Consider the following 19,594-nt stretch of genomic DNA (forward strand, 5'->3'; position numbering starts at 1 on the left):
AGTTTGCCTCCAATTTAATATTAATTTCTCTTGCCTTTTGAGCCACGTATAGTTTTTCTTCAAGCAGTGGTCCTTATTGTATTCCACTGAGAGTAGTGAGCATGCACCTGGAGCTTTTAAAAGTAGTAGTGTCTGTTGGTCCGCGCACGCGCCCTTGTTACTGCCTCATGGTTTCGACCAAGGCGATAAAGGGCGGGGCGGAATTATAAATAAGGCACTTGGCTTTGTAGGAGTAGAATACAAATAGTTCCAATAATATTTTATTAAAACCCGTAACACATTTGTAAAATAGTTTTTCTGTGATGTGACATGAATAGTTTGTGAGGTATAAAATTTTATTGGCACTTGTTTGGAATGCATAAAACTTGCTGTGACTTCACTTCTGAGTAATGTGTTCATCTCAGACTCATGTTGATGAAACCTTTATACTACACCATTACTTTTATGTGTATCATCACGCACTTCTGCTTTAGGTAATATTTTTATGGCCTATCCTACTCTTTTTGTTATTGACAGCAGCGTGGGGTTCTGATGATCATGTGTGCTGTGGGGTGAGTTCACAGGCAGTGTCTTATCAGTATGTTTTGCTTGGACATTTGCATCAAATAATGGATATTTTCCTAATTCATCTACTCTGAGGAGCCAGCTCAAGGGGTATAATGTAAAAATATTGTCAAACAACATTACTGGTTTTCTTTGAGTAACTTTTGACCAAATACATATTTTTATGCTATGCAAAAGTATTTGGATCAGCACAAACTACAATAATTAATTTAGACAAAGTGGGTGTGGTAATCTTTTATTGGACCGACTTCTGTTGGCGAAAGAGACAAGCTATCAAACTATACAGAACTCACCTACCATGTCTCTCTCATGGGATCAACAGGGCTGTAACAGTACTGCAGACAATAATTAATTTGTCATTTATAATTAGCAGCATTACCAAAATATTAGTCTGGCATTAAACCCTAAGAAATCACTTCTATTTTTTTCGCTATGTCTTATCTTTAATTTGAAGCTGAACAAAAAGTTTTTGGCTTCGTTCTGGTGGCTTTTCTGTTCACACAATAATACCTTTTACTTTAGCTGTTAAAGTGAGGACTCTGAGTAAATCTTCTTTGAGTGATTGCACATGTCCATTCCACTGTAGGTATTTGTGCTCTCCGGTGCACAGTTGTTGAAGAGTTTTTTCCCTTGGTAGTACCTGTCAGGGCAGCCTGAGCACCCTCTGCTGTCTCATACACATTGGAAAGGCATAAAGGGCTGAGCACCCCACACCCACCTCAGTAACTTTCTACCACCTGTTACAGTCATTGAAGCTCCCTGTTCTTGCTTCTGCAAGTCTTTCTCGATACCTATATATTGTACCTATGTGTAGTTAGTGTAGTCTAGTAGTTACTCAATTTGCTAGTTTAAAAAAATTGTTTTTATTGTTTGAGCATGAACCACCCCCAGTACCGGAGGTATCCCCCACATACTCTGGATTTCGAGCCCTGCCACTGTTGTGGCAAGGCTATGCTGAATAGGGACCCTCACCCTGGCGGCCTTAAGTGCCTGGAGGAAGCTCATGTGAGGGACAAGTGCAGCATTTGTAAGGGCTTTAATCCTCTTCAGAAAAAAGACAGGGCAGTAAGGTTAAAATATCTGGTCATCGAATTGCCTCTGTGGCCTCCATCTGAGCCCTCTACGTTGCTCTGGGTACAGAGCACCTTGTCTTGGTCAGAGGTACACCTGCCATGCTACTGGTACCAAGAGGCATAAGAAATTGGACTCCGTATGAGGACCTCAAAGAAATCAAAGAGGATGAGCTCTAATAAAAACTCAGGAGGATGATCAAAAAGGAAGCAATTCCCAGAGCACACCTCTAAACAGGGAAGTTCATTGACTCCAGAGGCCAATGTGGGCCTGTCAAGACTGGTTCTCTAAGCATCTTCATTGGCATCTCCTTGCCACATTGTACCACACAGTATCTTTCTGGCACCCCGCCTACTCCTGAGGTGTTGGAGGCTGCGAAAGGGTTGTGGAACCTTTCCACCAGCGGTTCAAGAGTCTCACCTGGCACCAGTGCTGATGGCACCACCTCCAGGGCCTTCCCCTCCAACTAAGCAGCTCCACCAGATGTGGCATCAGGGTACCAGTGAGGCCGGTATCATCTAAGGGAAAGGCACAGATGATATCTCTGTCTCCGCTTCAGAGTCAGCCTTCCTCTGCAGTATCAATGGGTACAGTACCATCTTGGTCTCAAGAAAAAGTTTCATCCTTATCAGACTCTGAAGTGGGTTCCTATGTTTCCCAACCTAGCTGGTCCCACTGGGGGAGAGATGCCACCTGCCCACCCGGGTTTCTGCCACAATACCAGCAGGGAGTTTACAGGAGGGGTCCTTGGGCAGTGTAAAGCTGGAGTCCAGGGACATAGTAGTGGCCCTTTTGGGACCCGTAGGTTCCCCACCCCAGTCAAGAGCATCCCTACAGCCATCTCAGCTGGCTCCATCTGCTGTGTGCCAGGAGCATTGTCCCCCCAAACATCTTGGTACTGAGCAGGCTTGGGATCTCTCACACGAGCAACTGTAGGAACGGAACCATTAGTATCCTCTTCCGCCTCTCCTGATGAGGCAGTCATGATGGAGCCTAAATCTCCACTTCTGGGTGATTTATTTTAAGACTCATCAGGAGCTATGAGGAGGATGATTATGGCGCATGATATCCACCCGAAGGAGTGGGAAAAACTCCACAAGCTAGTGGAAGTTCTAATCTAGCCCCAGCTAGAATAGCTCTGCGAATATATGAGGCTTAGAGCCCACCAAGATTCTCTGGCAGACCCCAACTTCCCTGCCTTTGACTGTTGAAAGAGTAGAGAGAAGGTACTACCTCCTCTCCCCAGGGGTTTGAGCACTGTATAACCATCCTCCTCCAATGTCCCTTGAAGTTGCAGCAGCCAGTGAAAAGGAACGATAGGGATACCAGACTTCAGCACCAAAGAATAAAGAGGACAAGAAGTTGGACTTACTTGGGAGGCAGCTTTATTCCACAGGTGGATTACAGCTTCACACTGTGAACCAGCAAGCTGTGCTGCGATGCTTTGATTTCACTCTGAGGGGGACAGGTTTGAAATTGAAAGACAAGCGCTCATGTGAGGCAAAACAGGAATTCCTCACTTGGATAGGGCAAGTTGGTTGCCAGAACAGCTCTACAGGCTGTCTTCATCAGTCTCAGCGTTTTCAGTGATTTACTCCTTAAGTCCAAGACCTACCATAGAGAAGGAGCAGAGATTACAAATGGTGACGCCCATCACTGCCCTTTGTATCTGCAGCCACTGGTTCAAGGCAGGCAGCATCTTCCAAGAACTAATTTTTCATGGGCAGGTTGAGAGCTGTCTACTACTCTGGGACTTCTGTGTCAGCAACTCTCTACTTCTGAAGGAGGCCCACCTCCAAGAGGCTCAGAACACACTGGCAGGCTGCCTAAGCAGGTTGTTCATCAATCACCAGCAGTGGTCCCTTCGCCCAGACATAGCAAGGTCCATTTTCCAGGTCTGGGGAACTCCTTAAGTGGATCTGTTTGCAACAAAGGGCAACACAAAATGTCACCAGAGCAGGTCGAACCCCACGTTCACTGACTGATGCTTTTCCGCTGCTGTGGTCAGATGGTCTGTTATATGCTTTTGCCCCGTCCCTGTTCTGCCAGAGTTCTGTGCAAGGTGAAACAGGACAAGGCCAGTCTTACACTCATTGTGTTAGTGTGGTCCTGTCAACACTGGCTTTCACAGCTCTCGGACCTCTGTCAGTCCCCGTCCGTTACTCCCGCTTCATGCTGCCCTAGCCTTGCAGAATTGTGGTTGCCTCCTTCACCCCAACCTCCAGGATCTTCACATGATGGTCTGGAGACTTCTCTACCGATGTCAGCCAAGGAGTCCTGCTCCAGAGAGGTGCAGGAGGTACTGCTGAATAGTAGAAAACCATCGAGGATGACAACTAGCTAAGTAGAAGAGGTTTTCTGTCTGGTTGAGGCTGAAAGGAGTCTCCCCAGTTCTTGCTTCTATTCAGCAAGTGCTGGACTGTCTTTTGTATCTGAAACATCAAGGATTAGCTCAATTAGGGTACACCTAGCAGCTGTATCTGTGTTTCACTCTCCTGTGGATAACCGTTCTCTTTTTTCCAGACCGATGGTTGTAAGATTTTTAAAGGGCTTGGACAGGATGTTTCCACATGTACAGAGCCCTATTCCGCCGTGAAGCCTGAATTTAGTCTTGAAGTTGATGGATCCCCACTTTCAGCCTTTAGTGACCTGCTAGTCTATATTACACCTTTCAGTGAAAGTAGTATTTTGAGTAGCCATTACGTTGGCCAGGAGAGTAGGGGAGTTGAGGGTGTTAGTATCACATCTTCTATATATGATTTTTTTATGCAGAGAATGTCTACTTTCATCCCTATCCAAGGTTCCTTGCACAAGTGGTCTCCTCTTTTCACATCAACTAGGCAGTTTTACTTGCCGTCCTTCCCAAAGCCTCACAGTAATGAGAGAGAGAAGTCACTGCTCACTCCAGAAGGCAGAAGAGATTAGTGCTTTATGTGGAGTGGACTAAGCCATTTAGATTTTCATCTCAATTGTTTGTTGCATTTGCAGACAGAGTTTCTACACAGAGGATTTAGGCATGGATATCCAGTTGTATTCGCTTATGTTAGCAATGGGTTAATGCAGAGCTGCTGGATAGAGTATTGGGTCATTCAACTAGATCCCAAGTGGCCTTTGAGGCATTTCTTCTGGCTCATGTGCCAATATTGGACATTTGCAAGGCAGCAACCTGGTCAGAGTGTCACATGTTTGCCTCTCACTGTGCAATCTTAGCAATCTAGAGGCAAAGCTAAATTTGGACAAGTGCTCCACCAGTCTTTTTGTTCAAATGGATTCTGATCCCACCTACAGTGGAGTGGACATGTGCAATCCCTCAAAGAAGGAAAAAAGATTACTAATCTTTCAGTAGTTCTTTAAGATGCCTTGCACTTGTTCATTCCCATTTCTATCAGAGTCATTCCGGTAGGAAGGAGTTGAGGGGATCCTTGGGGTGGCTCAGTCCTTTATGCCTGTGTAATGTGCACAAGACAGCAGAGGGCACTCAGGATAAAAGGATAAAAACTCTCCAACTGTGCATTGGAGTCCACAGACACCTACATGGAATGGACATATGCAACATATTGTGAAGAACAGCAGTTACAGAAAGGTTATTAACTGTTCTTTGTTTGCCTTTGCTGTAGGTATATGGTGCAGTGGCCAGGGATCCGTATACTTCGTCGCCAGGAACTTGATGCGTTCCTTTCTCAAGCGTTGTCTCCAAAACTCTATGAACCTGACCAGCTACAGGAACTTAAGGTAATTCTTAATCCAACTTCCTTCATTAGAGAAATCTACCCAACTGATCCATAATATTAACGTTGAGCAAGTGATGTTTGTCTCTAAAGACATTAAGCATTAAGGCCCACTTTTTTAAAAAGTGATTTAGGTATCCACTGTGCCTTGTTTGTGCTGGGAAGCTTCTCCAGGATCATTTCATCTACTGTGTTCTGAATATTGTACGGCTCTTTAAAGTATTCTTTCCATCGCTTATTCAGTTCTTAGAAGTAGTAAATATCTTGATAGAAAGATGAAGAAGAAAAAGACACTGGGAAGTGACAATGTCTAACCGATTTAGGAGCCTATTTCTCATTTTCAAAAAGGATTTAGGCACCTGAAAGTCAGTGGGATTTTAGGCTCCTAAAACAGATGTTGCAACACTGAGCACCGTAATGCCTAAATATCTTTAAAAATCTGGGATGTCCATTCAATGTATATAGGTCACTTAGTCTGTGAAATGCAAACTTTTTAAGTGCAGCAAAGACTGGTACTCACTCAGTTATAGTGTATTGTTTATGTTATGAAAATAAAATTTTAGAGGGGTTTTTTTTGGTGAGATTTTATTCTTACTATTTTATGATAGCCCTTTGAAAGCTTAAACCAGAAATCTATTTCTGAACAGACCTATTTTCCTTCTGGTGAGGTTGCTCTTGAATCATCATCTTGTTGATTTAAATAAATGGATTTCTTTGTTTAGGGCCAAAAGATCCTTGTAGCATTTATTTTGAGTGGAGAAACACAAAGAAGTTTATGTAGACTTAAAAGCATAAATAAAGAGGTGGGGGAAGCAGTCTTCCAGCATTGATTGTGTTCCATAAATATTAACTTGCATACTTTTAAAAGACTTTAGCAAAGATGCTTATCTTTCTAGATACAATTATATATTATGAAGTAAACATAGCTAACTATCCCAGGGGTGGGAAGCCTTTTTTCTGTCAGGGGCCACTGACCCACAGAAAAATCAGTCAGTCGCAGGCCACACACAGCCCTGTGGGGGAGTGTGGAGACTTGGGGCTTTACCCCGCAGCAAGGCGAGCCGGCACTCGCAGCTCCAGCCCCGCAGGGGGCACGGAGGCTCATGGCTTCCTCTAGGCTCCAGGGTGTGGCCAGAAATGAGGGGTTCAGGGTGCGGGAGAGGGCTCCAGACTGGGGCCGGGGGTTGGGGTGTGGGAGGGGTTGAGGGCTCCAGCTGGGGGTGCAGGCTCTGGGGGAGGCTGGGGGGGTTGGGATGCAAAAGAGGGATCCAGGATGGGGTCAAGGGATTTGGAGTGCGGGAGCAGGCTCAGGGCTGGGGCAGGGGGTTGGAGTGCGGGAGGAGGTTTGGGGTGCGGGCTCCGGGAGGGAGTTTGGGTGAAGGAGGGGGTTCCGACCTGGGGCGGGGAGTTGGGGTGCAGGTGTGGGTGTGTGGAGGGAGTTAAGGCGTGGGAGAGACCTTTGTAAGTCAGTCTGTCTTCACAGTGGCACCCTCCTAGAACCCCTCTCCAGAATTCTGTGCCCCAGAATGGAGAAAATGGCAGGGTTTAGTCCTGTATTCATAACAGACAGCTGGATCCTGAGCCCATCCAGCACTCTGCTTAATGAAAACGAAAGAAAACTTTAGCATGGGGCAGGGAGTTGGTGACCTGAAGCAACTCACTTAGTCTTCTTTATGTTGTTGGAAGATGGCCGATGGGGAGAAGGAACAGGAAGGGTTCCGCTTCTGCGGCCTCACACTAAAGTAATAGTTGTATGTAGTCTTCCAGAGTCCCCATATAAGAAGTAGATCCCAACCAAGCCAGAGAGGACTGTCTTCCTACTTGAAGATGATTGCTCCAAGCCAGTGTGTGAGCATGTGCTGTACTGAACTGAATGGGCAGACAGCAAAAACATCTATTTTTCCCAAGCTGAGATCCACAGTTAGAAGAAGACACTGCAGAGAGCAGGGAGAAGCAACAGCCTGTGGCATTGCTCTCCCTAGTAGCTGGAGCAGATGCAGCTCACCTAGATTTCAACTATCTAGGCTCAGAAAGGTAGATGCATCGTGTTTCCTCCTGCCACCAGGATCCAGCCAGTGGGAGTGCTGCAGAGATCATGCATTGTCTGTATGTTTTCCTATGGTGTCAAGCAGGCTATATCTTGCTAGAGCCTTACCTGCCTGTGTTTACTGGTAGCCCCCAGCTGTGTATTCTCTCTGTCCGATCCTTTAAGCAAGTCAGATGTCATCTTAAAGATGACATCTCCTATTTCTCCCACTCGTTTCAGGAAGGATCCTCTAACTATCATCCAGCCGTAAAAAGAAGTTGCTTAAGGAGATGCATACAAGAAAACCAAATCAGTTGACCCCAGTGAATCCCACATTTTAAGCATAAAAGAGCTAATAAATCCCATAAACGATAATGTGGAAGAAAATAATCCTGAGTCTAGATCAGAATCTTATTTGGATTGTTATTCAGCAGATGGAGAGAATAAATCACTTTCCAGGATCCTTGCAGCCCAAGGATGCCTGAAAAGCCCAGACTAAAAATATATATAGTATATATATATCCAAAAGGAAATGAGGAAGAGAGATTCTTCATTGTCATTTTTCTCGTAAACTTTTAATTACCAGAAGAAAGGAGATAATGAGACCTAGGACAGAATGCAGTCAGCCAAAATGAGCACATGCTGGGTTCTTACAGGACAGCTCATCGGTCGCTCTCAAAGCACAAGTTCTCAAGAATCCTGTTTCAGCCATTGCAAATGGGATCATTTGCAGAAGTTCTTCACTGATTGCTAAAAAGCAACATACTAGATTCCTGAAAGCAGCATCACTAAGTTCTCCTATCATTCACAGTTGCCCATGTGGAGCCTGAACTGATTAATTCAGGACTGTTGCTGAGATCAGTGTCTCTGTATTTTCTCACATTCAGTTGTGGTTGTCGTCTTTTTAAGGAAAGTTTTTAAATAAATGCTTTAACCATTGAAGTATAGTATGTCACCTTCCTTCAGGATAAGGTGGTTAACGGTGCTGACTCAGTAGTCAGACCAAAGGATAACTATCTTTTGCAACATCAGAGAGGCAGTGCACATCTCTCCAGGAAAACACATAGCTTTTGTCCAAATCAAGAACATCCCTTGAGCGAGACACCCTACATGTTTAGAAGTACGGTCAAAATATATTTGCACATGTCTGAGGCCTACAGAAGTCAACACAAGTACTTTATCCTGCAGCAGGCTGCGGGGGGAAAGCTATACAAAGTCTCAGTGGTAGCATGGATCAGGGGTCTCACAAAGCTAACTGGGCAACCTTACTTGTAGGTATTGATGAAAACTCAAAAGGCAACTTTATGGCCAAAAGGTGGGATGTGGCATATGAGGAAATCTGCAAGGCAATAACTTGGTCTTCATTCCTCACATTCTCATAACCCAACAATGTAGACATAAAGTCCTCTGCAGATTTTGTTTTGCGTGTGTTAACAAAGTAAACAGTCTTGCTGTTGTCTCCAATTTCAGTGGGTAGAGGAGGAAACCACACTGTGAAGGACACAAAGGTTTCAGCAAAAGAATTCCAGAAGAGAATACATTTTTTCATGTCTGAGAAAAATGATTGGCAGAGACCAGGCAAATATTTCCAGGAAAGGATTGACATCTTCACGTGTCAACTGAACAGACAGAGTTTACTCCTGAGGGCATTCTGTGCCAAAAAATTAAAAATTCTGCACACAATATTTTTAAATTCTGCAAAATTCTGCAAGCTTTATTTGTCAATAAATAAATGCAGAGGCTCCAGCATGGCACAAGCCACTGGCTGCACGAAAATGGGAAATCACCCTGCAGCCTCCCCAGCCCCAAGGCACGGATTCAGTGGTGAGGCTGCACCCGACCCTGACACAGCACAAGGCCTGGGCCTACCTCAGAAGCACCCTGGGGCCCTGTCCCTCTGTGACAGGGGCAGGCAGGCTCAACCAGGCAGGATCCAAGTGTGGAGGGGCTTGGTGTGGGGGGATCCAGGTGTGGGGTGAGAGGATTCTGTGTGGGACAATCTGTGTGCAGGCAACTCTCAGTGGGGGATGTAAGTGTGGAGGGATCTGGATGCACCAAGTCTCATTTGGAGTGGGGGGGGGTTCCAGGTGCAGGGACAATGGGACTCTGTAGGGGCTTCCAGGTGAATGGTTGGGGCTCAGCAGAGGGGTCTGGGTGGAGGGAGTGGGGCTTGGTGGGGGTCAGGGTGCAGCTAGTTGGGGGTCAGTGGTGTGAGGGTCTAGATCTGGGGGGCTTAAGGGAGTGGGGCTTGTCAGGGTGGGGGTTTGAGTACAGGGGGCTCAGTGGGGGGTGGCCTGGGTGCAGGGGTGGGGGTCCAAAGGCAGGGGTCTGGGTGCAGGGGGGCTTCTGATGCAGGGGTTGAAGTTCCATGGGGTGGGGTTTGGGTATGGAGGGATGGGGCGGGGTTGGGTGTACAGGGTGAGGCTTGGCAGGGGCGTCGGGGTATCGGAGGTCCGGATGCACAGGGGTTGGGCAGATGGGGGAGCAGCTCCCTGTACAGAGACCCCTTCCCTTGCAGCTGAGGAGCGATGGGGGCAGGAAGCGGGGAGGATGCTGAGCTTCCTGCAGCTGGGGGAGGTTTCTGGGGGTGGATCTGACACAGCGCCAGCCACTCCTTGCAGGGGAAGAGGAAGTCCCGTCCTCTCCTGCTTCTAGGTGTCCCCAGCCCTGCAGTGATTTACCTCTCTGCTGGTTGCTCTGGGTGTCTGAAATGATGTACCTGCACAGCTAGGGAGTGGTGCATAGTTACTCTTGCAGCTTCCCTTTGCATCCATGTTAGAAAGTCATTTTTCTGCAGGGAAGCAAAGAAATCTGCAGGGGACATGAATTCCATACACGCGCAGTGGCACAGAATTCTCCCAGGAGTAAGAGTTCTCTTGTTTACACACTGAAAATAAATGCTCCTTATTTTCTTTCCATTATCTCCTCTTATCCCTCAACCAGTCTGTTATTTCACTGTCAGAAACCCATTATAGCTCCAACTCTTCATTAATAAAATTTGTTTTTCTAATGATACAAGACTGCTTTTCCAAATGCTACAGATGCTGACACAATTTTTCTAAGATGGCAACCTAGAGCTAATAGAAATTCTTTTGCAATGGAAGTAGGACAGAGGGGGAAAAATGCAATGTTTCAGAACCGAAACATTAAAAAATGAAATCTTAAAAGTTGAGCACTCCTGAGAGTTTCCAGCAGTAAACCACAGAAGATACACCGAAAACATCAAAATATTTTTTGCTATCTACAGTTTAAACAATATTAAGTGCAAACATAATCAGAGCAGAGAATGTCAGGAAAATCTCTTAACCTTTGTTTGTTGTAACATGTTCCAAGACTGTCTGAAAAATTTATGTAATTGGCTGCATAATGCATGTTGTTTTGGGTGCTCTTAACGCAGCAGTAAACTGTAGTGTGTGCCTTGTAAGATTTATACACTTAAGCCCCAAACCTAGGGGTTCAGCTGAGATGCTCTTAGCACAGGATCTGGGGAGGTGCGGGAGACACGGATGGTTTTATTCCTCTTTCCTCAATCCATTGGCTAGTTCAGCTCCGGTGCAATTTATAGCAGTATGAGTATTTTCAGAGTTTCATTAGAAACCACTGTAATCTAATTCAAACTACCATAACTTCTGTCAAAATGGGTTTAGAATTACACTACATGTAAGTGGTATGGGGCTTGATCACACATGGATAATCACAATTACCAAATGACATACTTTGTTAAACAGGAAATTATGGTAGAGTTCAGTACATTGCTTTTGTTGTGGACTTAACTGTCAACTTCTTTTAACACCAGAGCACGAAGAGTAGGTAAATGGAAGCTGGATTCTGATCTATGTGCTCACTTCAAAATTCAGTTCTTTAAACAAAAACGTTTCTTTAGTGTGTATGTGGGGTCGGGGGAGGTCTCCTACATGACTGTCCAAATAATTACAATCACCATAGGAAATTTAAAAAATCATTGTTAATTTCTTCTCATTTTGGGAGAAGATAGGAGAATAGCACTGATATTTCTTAACCTGCGCTTGACTTCTAGCTCTTTTAAATACTTCTAGTTAAGCAAGCCCAACGCTATTTGAAGATGTAACTTTTCTCCCAGGGATGTGGTGAATTCAGAGAGCAGCTTCTCAGTTGTCGGTAGCATGGAAACATTACTTTAAATCTCACAGTGGAGATCCTTCCTTGACAGCATAAGTGAACAGTGCTGTCTTTGTCCTACTGTGAAAAAAAATAAAAAATTATATGATTGCTACCAATCATTAAATCAGCACAGAGCATATTTAAGGCTGCCTTCTTCTAATTTCAGTCACATGACCCCTTCCCTCTCCCACCAAGATTTGGGTTTTACTTTGGCATGAATTTTATTAGAGACATAAGGTAGGTGATGTAATATCTTTTATTCGTTAACCTTCACCTACCTTGTGTATCTCATATCCTGGGACCAACACAGCTATCACACTACAACAAACATGAGTTTTTATTCTTCTCTTCATTAAATGCCATTTCTGTAGCTCATGTACTTGTCATGACTCATGAATAAATATTAAAATATGAAATATAAACTTGCATTATTTGAGATCACATGTTTTCTTTTGGAGTGCTGATCTGGAAGCAATCCTTACTTGCTCTGGAACATTTGTAGCGGTCTGTCAAAGTATTTCTAGCTTTGGAACTGGCAGGTCATTGGACATGAAAACTGTTGTTCTTGCTATTCTTGTTTTTCTTCCTGGCTGTTTCCAGCATGATTTTAGTGAGAAATATCTCAGTAATCACTAGAGCTGAAGATTTTGTGCTTTATGCCAGTGATTTTTGACCTGGGCTCCGCGGACCCTTGGGGTCTGCAGATTATGTCTAGGATTTCCAAAGGGGTCCACACTTGCATTCAAAAATTTGTAGGAGGTCTCAAAAAAAAAAAAAAGGTTGAAAACCACTGCTCTATGCCATTTGGAAGCCGAATGCCAAGCTTACAACTAAATGGTTTTGCATGGATTTTAAAGCAGTTCTCTAGGAGTGCTTAACGCAATGGCTGCAAAAAATTATGTCATATTTTAAGTTCGTGTGATAGGAAAGCAAGCTGTTAATCAGAATGATGTGAATTTAAGGTTTAGTAGCTCATGAGCTCCTAGATCTGGAGTCACTTGCTATATATAGTTAGAAAGGTAAAAGATTCCCAGCAGTACACGTTAGTTTCTAGGGTGATTCATATGATTTCCTTTAAATTTTCACTGGCTCCCTGACTTCGTAGTGAGATTTGGCACTGGTCCATAACCAAAAAAATCTAATAATTTTAATTCCTTTCTTTGCTTGTGTTTGTATGCCTTTGTGTCTTTATTTTTATAGGGGTGACAACCCAGCCTCCTTGAGCATTGTTATTTTGGATGTACAGGTAGCAGACTCCAGTACCTGCACACACAGATGGTTTTATGTACAAAGTTGCTCACAAATAAGTCCACTTATTGAAAATCAGGCTCTTAACAAGTCTCTTGTCAAAGTAGACATGAAAATAATTGGCATAGAATTCCAGGTTATTAATTTATCTGGTACTTTCCCTATGTTCAACTGAAATTTCATTTTCCTTAAAGATTGAGAATCTGGATCCCCGAGGAATTCAGCTGTCCGCTTTGTTTATGAGTGGTGTGGATATGGCACTCTTTGCAAATGATGCTTGTGGACAGCCAATCCCATGGGAGCACTGCTGTCCATGGATGTATTTTGATGGGAAACTGTTTCAGACCAAGCTCATCAAAGCAAGCCGGGAGAAAGTTCCTCTCATTGACCTCTGTGATGGTCAGGTAGGTAGTTTCTGAAATGCAGTTTTTTCATGTGTTCTGAGTTTTCTTTAGTGTCTAATGCAGTTTATCTGGCAGTTGTTGTTTTAAGAGAGTGGTCTTTCTATCTGGAATGTAGATATCTTTGGGGATGGGAAATGGACCTTAATTATTAGGGCTTCTCTTGGGGAGAAATGGCATTTTTATTTTAATAGACTTTGAAGGAAGTAGAATGACTTCATTTTTCCTCTGTCCTGTAATCTCAGTAAACAAACTCAAGGATTCACTAGTTACTTTGAGGATGTACATGAATTCAAATTATCAAAAGACTATTATGCATACATATGTAAGATACATATCCGGAAATTGAAATCTTGTACATTCTCCAGGTAATGAGCAAATCAAGCAGAGCTGGCAGCTATCTCTGTTTCTTCTCAGCGGTAGCATCTTGTTTTGCATCAAGATGGCAATGCTGTCAAAAAGGGCTATGCTAACACTGCTTTTGCAAACAAACAAAATCCAGTACCTGATTTATTTGACACAGAATTGAAAAGAGTGAAGTTGGGCTTACAACACCTACTTTCAAAAACCCTTAATTTCTTACAGAAAACAGAAGTTTAAAAAATAAACAATATATGAGTATTACAAAATATCACCAAGTGGTATATTTCAGGGAATTCCCAAGTGACTGCTCATGGTTGTTAATTTTACTTCAGTATTTCCTTTTCAAGGAAGAGGAAATATTGCAGTAGAGTGCATAGTATAATAAATGCTCATCCCCTTTTTTGACTTCCTGGGCGATCCTGAGAGGGAAGAGTTGGTAAGACTACCATTTGGCTGTATTTGTTTCTGACAGTTGGAAAATTGATTCTAGACTACTGTATTAACTTGAATATGGGGATTTCTTGTGAATCAGTGAAATGTGATAGTAGATTGTTACCCACTATAGCAAATTGTGATTTATCCATTAAAAGCTAGCTTTATTAAGAAATATGGGTGTGTCCCAACACCAGTCTAAATTTAGTATTCCTACAGTCAGGTTGATAAGCAGAATTTGCATAGCACAAATACAAGATTTTAACATTTATTTTGTGCACTTTTGTTTACTTGCAGGCTGAGCAGGCTGCCAAGGTTGAAAAGATGCGTCAGAGCATTCTAGAAGGATTAAATTTCTCTAGGCAGAATCATCCACTCCCTTTCCCACCTCCACCTGCCATGCCTTTCTATCCAGCTTCTATGTATCCTCGGCACTTTGGGCCAGTCCCACCACCTCAGGGCAGGGGGAGAGGCTTTTCTGGTAAGTGAGTAGTTGACAGTACATGTACATGGATTCAAACTGGTATGAAATAAATACTGCCATGTCATTCACATTCCAAGATTGTGTTCTGATCATCAGCCCAACTTCATAGCAGTAGTGCAGTAAAATAAATGGTCAGATTATGGTCCAGCATGTCTGTTGCTGGAAACATAATTTTTATTGGCTGTGCCCTAGTAACTGAGGAGCCTGTAGTAATACCACTTGTTTCCTTCAAGATTGTAAGTAGCTGTGCCAGTGCAAAATGCCTTAGAGGCTATTGTTTGTATGTGGAGGGAAAAAGAGGAATAAATCCGCATAAGAGGATAGGAAAAGTACAAATGATAAAACTGCCTTACTTTAAAATGTTCACATTTATAAGTGTAGAGTATGAATGAATGGCTTAATTTATGAAGGGAACAAGGTAGCTGTTAGGGCTGAAGACCACGCCTGCACCCACATTTTAAATTTAATTTTTGGTACTTTCATTTAAACAGAGGCATGTCCTAGGGTAAGCACAGGAGATGACTGAATGATCACGCCATTCTCGATTTGTTTCCCTTCCTCATAGCAGCAGCCCCACACACAAAGGGCTACATACAAATTTATATTTAATAGTCAGGAAGTTTAATAGGTTTTGGTTTTTTTGTTGTTGGTGGTTTTTTTTGTGTGTGTGTGTGGCAAGTGTTATCATGAAGGCTTGCTGCCTCAAAACTTGTAAGCATGTTAACTTATGCACTGGAGGTTCAGACCTCCAGATTCACAAGTATATTTCCTACCCAAATAAAGGGTTATACTTAGTAGCTAGGAGACACATAGGCCAAGGTTGAAGTTACTCTGGATAGGACCCTCTAACTCAGGGGTGGGTGAACTTTTTGGCCTGAGAGCCATATTGGGGTTCCAAAACTGAATGGAGGGCCGGGTAGGGAAGGCTGTGCCTCCCCAAACAGCCTGTCCCCTATCCGCCCCCTCTCAGTTCTCGCCCCCTGACTGCCCCCCTCAGAACCCCTGACCCATCCAACCCCCCCTGCTCCTTGTCCCCTGACCACCCCCTCCCGGAACCCCCTGCCCCTAACTGCCCCCCCGGACCCCACCCCCTATCCAACCCTCCCTGTCCCCTGACTGCCCCGACCCCTAGCCACACCTCTGTCCCCTGACAGGCCCCCCGGGACTCCCACACCTATCCATCCCTCCCCCCCAAACCTCCGCCCCACCCAACTGTCCCCCGACTGCACCCAGGGACCCCCGCCCCTTATCTAACCTCCCTGCCCCCTTACCGTGCCTCTCAGATCAGCATGTCTGGCAGCCACACCACCCGGCTGGAGCCAGCCACGCCGCTGCGCTGCCTGGCAGGAGCTCGCAGCCCCCACCCAGAGCGCTGGCAGCACGGCAAGCTGAGATTGCGGGGGAGGAGGGACAGCAGGGAAGGGGCCGGGGGCTAGCCTCCCCGGCCGGAAGCTCAAAGGCCGGGCAGGATGTGGCCCGCGGGCCACAGTTTGCCCACCTCTGCTCTAACTGATGGTGAGTTGCTCCTGTGTTTCATCAGCCTCTGATCTGGCTGCGCAGTAGGTCTCCCATGTGGCTCTAATCCCTCTGGCTGCTGAAGCAGCAGCCTTTCTCCTGCCTTATGTGTTGAATGGCAGTAGTCACTGTGGCTCTAAAAGGAACATGGCAGCAGCTTATCTTTCAGGGAATTCCCATATACCCGGCCCCCTCACAGCTTTTCCCCTGTCTTTCTTTACCCTGGGTCTAACAGGAGTCTGTGGCTTTGGAGGCCCTTATGGGGAAACAGTAGCAACAGGCGCTTACCGGGCCTTCCGGGTGGCAGCAGCAGCAGGACACTCCGGAGCCTTCTCTGGCAATGACAACAACAGGACTAGCAAGTTTCAGGGCGGTAATTATGCCAAACCCCTTTTCTTAGAGCTTCTGGCAACAGCTTTTCACTTCACAGTCTGGTCTCGGGCTTTCCACTGGCTGCAATTTTCCTGTCTCCCTAACTGTCTCCAGCTGTCACTTTTGTAGGTTGCTGTGAACTCACTCATTGACTGCTGTACTCTACTGCAATCTTTTCCCTAAGTCCCTGTGGCAACCTGGTCTCTGTGCCAGTCTGCCTGTTACATTCTTGTTCAAATATAAAAATGCTTTAACATTTAAGTAGAAATTCTGTCTTTTGTGCTTCATAATGTTAGGATATGTTATAACAAACTCAGCTTTGCTTGGATACGTTAAAGATTTTCTAAAATTGGAGAGCAAAAAGGCATCTTGAAAAAGTGACACAGTAGAAGTTCTTGTATTTGTGTTACTGTTAATCCATCCTTCATTGGTGCCTCATGTCAAAGTCTGGATTTCTGGCCTAAGTTAATAAAAGTGTTAGATTTCTTTGTCCATTGTTTTTCTCTTCTGTAAAAGGTGACAGTAGAAATCCATGAATTCCAGTTACTTGGGCTACAGGTTTCCTATATACCTAGCTGTATTCTCTAGCACTGTGGTTCCCAAACTTGTTCCTCCGCTTGTGCAGGGAAAACCTCTGGCTGACTGCGTCGGTTTGTTTACCTGCCACATCCACAGGTTCGGCTGATCGCGTTTCCCAGTGGCCGCGGTTCGCTGCTCCAGGCCAATGGGAGCTGCTGGAAGCGGCGCGGGCTGAGGGACGTACTGGTCGCCACTTCCAGCAGCTCCTATTGGCCTGGAGCATTGAACTGCAGCCACTGGGAGCCGGGATCGGCCGAACCTGTGGACGCGGCAGGTAAACAAACCGGTGCGGCCTGCTAGGGGCTTTCCCTGCACAAGCGGCGGAACAAGTTCGGGAACCACTGCTCTAGCATCTACGCTTCTATTTAAAAAAAACAAGCAAATATTTCTAACACTCTATGGCAAAAACAACCTTGCCAGTGTACACAGTACACAATTAAAGCTGAGAGAATTGTACAGAGAAGTATGAACCATCTGCATTAACCAGGGCTGTCGTTTTTAAGCGTATTAACCTTTTAAAAACAAACATCATCTGCATAAGTGCCATCATTTTTAACCCTTTCATTGCTGATGGTCTTACCAGTAACATCTAGCTCTAGTGTGCTTACCTTGATTTCTGGAAATATGTTATGCCCTGATCTAGCATTAATTTTTAAGGCCATTAGGTATAAAAATGCAAATTTTGAATGTCAGTGACACTGATATTCTCTGTTTGTTTGGATACTAAGGTTTTTGCTTCTGTAAAAGGAGGGTAAAAATAGTGTTTACAATTAAGTCAACTCAAATGCTATTTCTATAACATAGTCCAACGTTAGTAATTTTTTAATGCCCTTTCTTGTGTATCATGCTGATGAAAGTACAGTAGTAAATCTAGGTCAAGAGAATCTAAAAATAATTCCTTCTCTGTTACTCATGTTACTACCTTGTTTAAAAAAAATCCTTACATATTTTTCAAAATTTCTCTTCAGACTCTCAGTATCTATCTAAACATTGTTTTAAATTACTGAAACTGAAGAAGTCACATAAGAGTATTTATTTTTTAATTCCTAATTCGTTTATTTTAATAAAGGAATTCTAGATTCCAATTTTAGCTCTAATTTCTTTAAACGTTCACATCATCATGAAAATTAGTTTCACAGTATCAGAAAAGGAAGTTCTTTGTGTAATGAAGATTGACGGAGCGTATTTTTCCATTCACTAATAACTTTGATTTTATGACTGTAAAGAACAATTTTTGGTTTTGCGTTTATGTGCAGGAGTCCAACCTATTCCTTCTCAGGGAGGGAAACTTGAAATAGCTGGCACTGTCGTCGGCCATTGGGCTGGAAGCAGACGTGGACGTGGCGGTAGAGGGCCATTTCCTCTACAGGTGGTTTCTGTTGGAGGACCAGCAAGAGGGTAAGTGCAATACCGCAGAAACTGTTCTTAACATAATTCAGTGATTCAGTGCACTAGAGAATCCAGGATGGGAAATGAGGTGACAGAGACCTTGCATAAAGTATTATGATTACATTTCTTTCGGACTTGTGTGTGGAGTGGACTAGGTAACAGTAATGCCATTACTCAGGAGTTCAAGAGCACTTGTATGTTAATTTTAACATGTTCTTTCTCAGTAGTTCAGATAAATTAAAACGTTTCTGTGCACAAAAATCTCTCATTCTGAATCTAATTACATACATTTCACGGGTACTGTACCAGGATATGACTCAATAGCATTTCAGTTACAAGAACATGAGGAACTTATTTGAGCCAACCAAATCCATTCCCGCATTCTATATTTTTTTATAATAGTAAAATATTTACTTACTGGTCTGATAAATTGATGAGTAATTTTATTATGTAGTACTAGAGGAGGAGGGGGAAACACCTCAATGTGGAGTTTAAAAGGCTTAATGATGCCCAGACACTACGGTGATGGGGGAAAATACATGATTATTACACACAAAAAACTAGGTTAAGAGAACATTAAGCACCCTCAGTTCCTATTGATTTCATCTGGTGCTATGGATATGCTGCAGTTCTGAAAACCAGGACCTTTGCAAAATAGGCTTGATATGGCTTGATTTGAAAAAAAAAAAAAGGCTGATATTTGTTCCCAGAGATTTATGATCATTGTTTGTGTTATAGTAGCGTTTAGCAAACTTAATTGGGATTCAGCTCCATTGTGCTAGGCACTACACAAACACTTTAAACCCCAAAAGTTAACAGGAAATTAATATATTTTGTGTCTATAATTACTTGCAATCAGGTGTAGTTTCAAAGGAGCAGAGTAAAATAGGTGTATTAATATATTTCTTATATAGTAACCTCATCCTCACTCTTCTCCACCGTTTACAAAACAATATCAAACACCTAGCACGTAGGACACATCTGGCCTCACTTGATGCGTTTGTGGCCTGCATGACGTTATTAGATCATGCAAAATCTAAGCTTTCATTTTTAAAGAAAAGTTCATAGCCTCATAGGTTTTGAAGGTAGCCCCCCAAATGTGAAGTGAATGAAAATACTGCCATGTCTTCCTGGGTCTGCGGGTAGCCAGAAACAATGAGTCTGGGAGGCATGATTTCCCCTCTCCGCATTAATCTAGTTGAGATATAAGCTATAAATCTCAATGCTAACTTTTTAATGTCATCATTGACTATTTCATTGCTGATCATTTTATTGGCCAGAA

The 19,594-nt window shown here is 43.8% G+C and overlaps 1 protein-coding gene across 4 annotated transcripts in view; it reads left to right on the forward strand.

Moving 5' to 3' along the window:
* The window catches only part of FAM120A (family with sequence similarity 120 member A), a 117,869-nt gene that overhangs the window by 86,158 nt on the left and 12,117 nt on the right, over positions 1-19,594 (forward strand). For 3 of the 4 annotated variants that reach the window (XM_073352163.2, XM_073352160.2, XM_073352159.2), the window contains 5 exons: positions 5,253-5,367; positions 12,972-13,181; positions 14,271-14,454; positions 16,208-16,345; positions 18,180-18,321. In XM_073352163.2, the coding sequence (XP_073208264.1) occupies positions 5,253-5,367; positions 12,972-13,181; positions 14,271-14,454; positions 16,208-16,345; positions 18,180-18,321 (789 nt within the window). The remainder of the gene's footprint in view (positions 1-5,252; positions 5,368-12,971; positions 13,182-14,270; positions 14,455-16,207; positions 16,346-18,179; positions 18,322-19,594) is intronic. The other variant, XM_073352162.2, reaches the window with a different exon arrangement.

The sequence above is a fragment of the Lepidochelys kempii genome, chromosome 7 (genome assembly GCF_965140285.1).
Source record: "Lepidochelys kempii isolate rLepKem1 chromosome 7, rLepKem1.hap1, whole genome shotgun sequence".
In the NCBI taxonomy this organism is placed as follows: domain Eukaryota; kingdom Metazoa; phylum Chordata; order Testudines; family Cheloniidae; genus Lepidochelys; species Lepidochelys kempii.